The 7,515-nt window shown below is 19.5% G+C and overlaps 2 protein-coding genes across 2 annotated transcripts; both read right to left on the bottom strand.

The window, feature by feature from the left end:
• Nucleotides 1–154: 154 nt before the first annotated feature.
• RAD54 (DNA repair protein RAD54, putative) lies at nucleotides 155–3,250 on the bottom strand (the record flags this gene model as incomplete). Its single annotated transcript, XM_028670422.1, has 1 exon — nucleotides 155–3,250. The coding sequence occupies one exon, from the start codon at nucleotides 3,248–3,250 to the stop codon at nucleotides 155–157; it is 3,096 nt and encodes a 1,031-aa protein (XP_028525916.1).
• A 1,268-nt stretch (nucleotides 3,251–4,518) lies between these two features.
• Nucleotides 4,519–6,336, bottom strand: MORG1 (mitogen-activated protein kinase organizer 1, putative; the record flags this gene model as incomplete). Its single annotated transcript, XM_028670410.1, has 7 exons — nucleotides 4,519–4,961; nucleotides 5,048–5,241; nucleotides 5,328–5,481; nucleotides 5,609–5,677; nucleotides 5,759–5,824; nucleotides 5,913–6,029; nucleotides 6,285–6,336. The coding sequence occupies 7 exons, from the start codon at nucleotides 6,334–6,336 to the stop codon at nucleotides 4,519–4,521; spliced, it is 1,095 nt and encodes a 364-aa protein (XP_028525915.1).
• Between the last annotated feature and the right edge of the window lie 1,179 nt (nucleotides 6,337–7,515).

Below are 7,515 nucleotides of genomic sequence, written 5' to 3'. Positions count from 1 at the left end.
TTTTTTTTTTTTTTTTTTTTTTTTTTATTACAATTTATTTTATATTTCTTAATTTTCCTTTTTTCTATTATTATATTTTTTTTTTTTTTTTCTTTTCTATTAAATTCTCTTTATCTATTGTTGCCAATTATTATTTACTTAATAATTTTTTTATTTAAATAAAATAGGAACTATCTGTACTTACATTTTCAACAGATGCATCTACATCATCTGAAATAGAAAATGTCACTTTTGAATCCTCATCTTGTGATAGTAATTCTACTAAATTTTTGTGACACATATTTCTTGTAATCCTTTTACAAGATTCTTCATATATATTTTTATTTTTATCTATATTTTTAGATTTATTATTTACTTTGGCTATATTATTTTTATCACCCTTTTTATCATCTTCCAAAGTACCAATATACTTATTGTTAACTTGTTTTTCTTCTTGAATATCTTTTTCATTCATGTTTTCCTTTTTTTTACTAAGTAATTCCTTTTTTTTTTTTTCTCTTTGATATTCTTCTATTTCTCTAAGTTTTAGTTCACTCTCATTTGTTTCGTCTTCTTTTTTTTCATTATCTTTTTCTTCTTCTATTTCTTCATCTTCTTCTTCCTTATCTTCATCTACTTCTTCTTCTACTTCATCATCTACTTCATCTTCTATTTCATCTTCTTCTTCTTCATCTTCTTCTTCATCTTCTTCAAATTCGTCTTCAAATTCGTCTTCAAATTCATCTTCGGATTCATCATTTTCTTCATATTTTCCATCTATTTTTTTATTTTTTTTTTGTTTTTTTGAATTTTTTTCAATTATATTTTGTTTTTTTAATTTTTCTGCACACATCTTTGCTTGGTTTAATTTTTGCTTAATTAAATCGTCTCTATATTCAATTTTGCAACTCATAGTGAATGTTACAAAATCTGGAGTTAATTTTTGAAGAATAGGACAATTATTGATATCGTTTTTTTTAAAATCAGTAGCATCTTTTGTTGCCTTAATTAAAATTTCATCAGGTACTGTTTCTATATCTAAATGATGAGCCCAAGTATTTACATCTTCTTCTTCAAAATCTTCTAATTGCTCTGTGAAATTTTCCGTACTGTTTTTAGAATTGCATCTATTACATTCAATATTATCGTGAGTTTCACAAATTGTATTTATTTTGTAATTAAAAAGCTTTTTTACATTTTCATCAGATAGCTGATCTTTTGATAAATTCGTGTTAGTAACAATCATAGATGATAAACCATCTTTACTAATTTGCCTTTGATATACTTTTTCATCAATAGTACCAGTACAAAACAATCTGTAAATATAACATATTTTTTTTTGTCCTTCTCTCCATACTCTTGCTAAAGCTTGTTTGTCATTTGCTGGATTCCAATCAGGATCTAATAAAATTAATCTATTAGAACTAATTAAATTAATACCACATCCACCTGATTTGGATGACAATAAAAAAATGAAAATATCAGGTGAATGAGTAAAATCACTTATAACTTTGTGTCTCTTTTTTATACTTATTCCTCCATCTAAACGAACAAATTTATAAAAATTTTCTTTACATAATATTTCCATATAATCTAAGGTTTGTGTGTAATTACTTACAATGACAACTTTGTCAGTAGTATTTTGCTTAATATTTTTTAACAAAAAATGTAATAAAAGAAATTTACAGGATAAATTATAATATGACCTATGTATGTCCCTTTTACATTCTTCGAGAATTCTTTTTACAGGTTTTTCATAATCTATATCAAATTTTTTTTTTTCTAACTTACAATTTTCCGATGAATTATGTAAATTTGTTATTTTTTCATTCTTTATATTTGAGTTTTTGTCATTTGTATTTATTTTCTCATTTTTTGACTTTTCTATTTCACAAGTTAAATCTTCTATTAACTTTGATAAAGGTATTTGACCGATATCTTTTATATCATTTGCATTTAGTAGTAATGGATGATTGCATATTTTTTCTAATTTTTTTATATTAATAAGAACGTTTACTTTATTATTAGATTGATCATTTTTTAAAATTTTTTTGTCCTTCAAGAATAATAAATATAATGCTTCTTGAAGTGGATTTAATTTTATAAATATATTAATGAGATATTTTACAGGTAATACTTTAGATAATAAATTATTAGTTCTCCTTAGTATAAATTTATTAGTAATATTTGATAATTCAGATAATCTTTCAGATGCTATTTCTTGCTCTTTTTCTGTTGCATCTTTGTCCCTACCTATTAATATAGGATTTGCATATTTTTTTCGAAACAAATTCGTATCATCAAATAAATCAGGATTACACAAGGAGATCAAAGCAAAAAACTCTCCTAAATCATTTTGAATTGGAGTTCCTGATAGTAACAACCTTTTTTTAGCAGAAAGGTTATAAATACTTGTATATGTTTTTGTTTTATCATTTTTTAGTCGATGTGCTTCATCACAAATAATCATATCTATAGATGATTTATCAAGAAATTCATTATTAATACGAAAGCATTCGTAAGAACATATTAATACATTTGATTTTAAATCATATTTAAAACCTTCTAATTTACTAACTATTTTTTCTTTCACATTATCATTAACACATGTAACATTACATCTACCCGGAAGCCATTTACTAATTTCATCATTCCAATTATTTATTAAGCTAGCTGGGCATAAAATTAAACATCTCCTTATTGCTGACTTATTATGAAATCCTTGTTTTAACAAAGTGTACAAAACAGATATACTTTGTAGGGTTTTTCCTAGTCCCATATCATCTGCTAATATGCATCCACTTATTTTTTCATCTCTCAAATTCATTAAACATTCAAAAATAAATTGTACTCCTTCCCTCTGATGCTCTCTTAAATGCTGTGCTAAAATTGGATCTACTTGTATTTTATCATTTTCATCTTCATATAAAATCAAAGGATTATGCTTTTGTATTATTTCTTCTATTTGATCTTTTTCATCTGCTTCATCTGACCTTCTAGGAATGGAATTTTTCATCAAATTTATCCACCCAGTTCGTCTTACTTTAGCTCCTAATGTTTTTTTAAGATATAGTGTTTTATCACTTACAAATCCTGGTAATGGGTTTTTGAATGGATGAAACATTGTTGTTTTTTCATTTTTCCCAATACTAAGAATTGGTAATAAGGTTGCTCTAACTAATGTTATGCATGTTTTGTCTGAGGTTATGTTATCGTTTTCTTCAATGGGATCATCTCTATTTCTTTTTACATTTCCATGGTATTTTCTCATTATAAAATAGTTAAGAAAAAAAAATTAAATATATACAAATATATTTAAATTAATAATCACTTCCAATAATTTTATAATTAAAAAAAAAAAAGGATTATTTTCAATTAAATTTATTTGTGCCCATTATTCAAAAAAATAATCAAAAATATAAAAATTAAAAAAGTTAAAGAATAGAAAAAAAAAAATAAAGTGCAATAAATTCTTATAAACTCAAATAAAATTCTAAAGTATTTTATTCTAAAATCATATATTTAAAATATAATTAAAACGTATAGATTTTTGTATTAATATTGATAGAATATATTTATTTATGTATTTGCATATATTTATAAATAGCGCGTAAAATGTGTTATTTAGGTAGTATTACACAAAAAGGAAGAAAATATTTGTTTACAATAAATTTAATAACATATCATAATAAACATACAATGGCAAAATAATAAAACCTTATCTTTTTCTTAATAAAGTTAAATAAATTGCTTATATTTATACGTTGCAAAAAAAAAAAAAAAAAAAAAAAAAAAAAGAAAAAAAAAAAAAAAAATCATAAGAATAAAAAAACAAATCCTTATTAATATTATGAATAATATATAATAGTCTTTAAATACTTGTTAACATTTCATCTTAATTTTTCTGAATACTAAGATTTTTTTAATAAATTATAAAATTATATTTTAAATATATAAATAATTTTTTTAAATTATTAAATTGAAAAACGTTTAAAAACAAAATTTATAACAATGATATCATGCTGTTTTAAACTTCGATAAATCCATATAATTAAATAATCTACAGTTTACAGGAGATATTTTTATTTTTTTTTTTTAAATTCACCAATAAATGAATAAATAAATAAATATATATATGTATATATATATTTTTTCTTTTGTTTTTGGGTGCAATTTGAGTCTTATTTTTATTCAATGAATAATATAATAATTCAAAATAAAGGTTTTTAGTATTTTTCATTAAAGAAGAAAAAGACATTAAAAAAGAGAAAATGTTTAACTTTTTTTTTTTTTTTTTTTTTTTTTTTTTTTTTTTTTAACTTATAAGCTTTTTGGCTTGTTCTACTAATATAAATAAAAATAAACATTCTGAACGGTTAATATTATTTTTACGAAAAAGCGTATTGTAAAATTAAAAGCAATTTTTTTTGTGTGTATTTAGGTGTCTTTTTAAAATATTAATATCATATAAAAAGGAAAAAAAAAATAATAACAAAAAAAAAAAAAAAAATAAATAAATAAATAAATAAAATTAGAATATTAGTCGTAATATAGTTGTAATATATGTATATCACCATCTACATCACCACATACTAATTTATTGTTTATATTTTTAAAATCATTATCGGATAAATGCATTTTTGCTTTTTTACCATAAATTTTATATTTATTTAAAACAGAATCATATTTTTCTCTATCTATGTAAGTATTTTCTGTAAGTAAATTTTGATTAATATTTAAGTAATATGTTGGTTTACCTATATTTATTTTAAAATATGTATTTTTATATATATCCAAGTTTTCTTCATATTCCAAATCATTGTAAAATGTTGTATTATTAATTAAGTTACTTTTAACAATGTCATAAATATATAATTCATTTTTATATGAACAAGAAAATATATATTTATTTTTATTATCAAATTTTATGTTCCTTTTATGATTGTTATTCATATCACCTTTATATAAAGCAAGTACAATTCCTAAAGTGTAAAGAAAAAAAAATATATGTTCTATCTTGTTTCTATTTTATTAGAAATTAAACATTTTTCATTTTTCTTTTCTTTACCACTATTTTTTTCAATCAACTTAATGCTGTTGTCTATTAAATTAACACAAAAATAATTTCTATCTTTTGTTACATCAATACTTAAAATAGAGGATTTCATATTATAACTTGTCATTTTTCCCATTCTCAAATCATAAAGTCTTAGTATGTTATCAATACTACAACTATAAATTTCATAGTCATCAATATAAATACTGAAAAAAAAAAAAAAAATATATATATATATATAATAAAAAAAAAAGGTGATAATGCATTTAAATAAAAAAACATTATTGTTTACTCAGAAATCATATCTTTAGCATCATTAAATATTTGCAGTGGGTTATTTTTTTTTTTAAAATCTCTTTCTTTAAAATCGTAAATATTTATTGCATTATTTTTACTACAAAAAAGCAATTTTTCATTTTTACTTAATTTAATAACATTTATCTTATCTGAAATTAAAATAAAATTATTATATGTTAGATACATTTGCATAATTACATAAAATTACAATAAAATTGTTGAATTATAAATAAAGATATTTATATAATTAATAATATATATATATATATTTATAACCATTTACATTAATTCTATTTAAAATTCTGTTGGATAATGTATCCCATAAATATGCATACATATCATTCCCTAAAATAATTGAAAAATCAGTATTTTAATATTAGTATATGGTTTTTTTTTTTTTTTTTTTTTTTTTTTTTTTTTTTGTACCAGCAGAAAAAAATTTTGTATTATCTCGGAAAAGAGCTATGTCATTTATTCCTTTTTTATGTACATCTATAAATATATATATATATCAAAAAAATTTTAATTATTTGTCTTAATAATAAAAATAACTTATTAAAATTCTGTATATAGATTAAACCTTTATATGTATTTATATGTAATTGTGTATTAATATTCCAAAGACAAATTTTATTATCTAAGCTTGAACTAACAATATAATTTTCATCATTACTAAACAGAATTTTTGTTATACATGCTACAATGAAAAAGAAAACATAGAAAAAATTTTGCTTTATTTCCTATATTATTAAAAGGTGTTATTAAAGATTATGCTGAATTATTTATATTTTCTTGTTATTATATCAATAAAAGTTAATAAAACCCATATTTCCATTAATTATTTTTTTGTAAATGTGTGATATAATATATATATATATATATAAACTATCAATTTAATGAAATTTATATTTTTTTTAAATAAAAATAGTTTTGATTGAAAAAATTTATAAACCTTTATGCCCTGATAATTTCCCTGTTGTTTGAGCATTTAAGTTAATATTCATGTTATATATTTTTTTTTTTTTTTTAAAAATAACATTATGAAATGTAATATAGGAATTAAAATTTTTTAATTTTGAATTAGAAAAAAACGACAAAAAAAAATATACTTTAATATATTTTTAAAGCTTTAGTTTTAATAAAATTATATTTCACTTTTTTATAATTATGAAAAAATAAAATAAAACGTTCAAATGATTTATAAGATTTTAATGATTTAATAAAATTTGTTATTTTAAAAGAGATGCTACTTGAAAAAAAAAAAAAAAAATTATAAAATTATGTATTTGATACATTAATACATTATACTAAAAGTTTTATATCTTTATTTGATATATGTATATATAATTAAAGAGATTCAATGGAATTTAAAAAAAAAAAAAAAATCGAATTTTATCATCTTTTTAAAGAAAAGTTATTCTATTTCAATTAATCCAAAATAAAATCATGAGTTTATATAATTAAATATAAATTAATAAAAAATGTAAACGTGTATTCCACAAATTTTATTGAATAAATGAGAATCATAAGATCATATATATGCACCGTACTTGCAGACAATTTATTAAAAAAAAAAAAGTGAAGATACAAATTATTGTTAAAATAATTTAAATAAAAAGGTATATATAAGTATTTCTTTTTATTAAAATACACAAGCTAAAACATATTTTATTTTCTGAATACATATAAAAGGAAACTTTAGAAACTTTAAAAATTTTTTTTTTTATTTTTTCTTTAAATATTTTATATTTTCTAGGTTTCAATTTTTAAACAGACGCATACAAAAATATACATATAATTTATTTTTGTGTATTTCGTTAGGATATATTATTACCTAAAAAAAAAATTATTTATTTTTAAAGATTGTAATTGCTTATTTAATAGAATTTGTTATACTTTTTTTTTTATATGCTATTTTGAAAATTTTATAATTTTTTTTCTAATTCTTTAGTGGTAGTGTTTTTTTTTAAAAAAAAATATTTTAACACTTTAATAAATATATTTATTAAATGTAGTTATATTTAAAAGTGTTTTTTTCATATTAAATATAGCTTTTCAATAATAGTATCTTAATGTAAAATAAAATTTTTGAAAGTAATAAAAAAAATCATAGAAAAACCAACAATGTAGTTTCTTAAATTTAGGTTTTCATTTTTTTTTTTTTTTTTTTTTTTTTTTTTTTT

This window comes from Plasmodium gallinaceum, assembly GCF_900005855.1.
Source record: "Plasmodium gallinaceum strain 8A genome assembly, contig: PGAL8A_v1_60, whole genome shotgun sequence".
Classification (NCBI taxonomy): domain Eukaryota; phylum Apicomplexa; class Aconoidasida; order Haemosporida; family Plasmodiidae; genus Plasmodium; species Plasmodium gallinaceum.
Note: the sequence above shows the minus strand (reverse complement) of the source record. Positions and strands in the feature narration are given on the sequence as shown.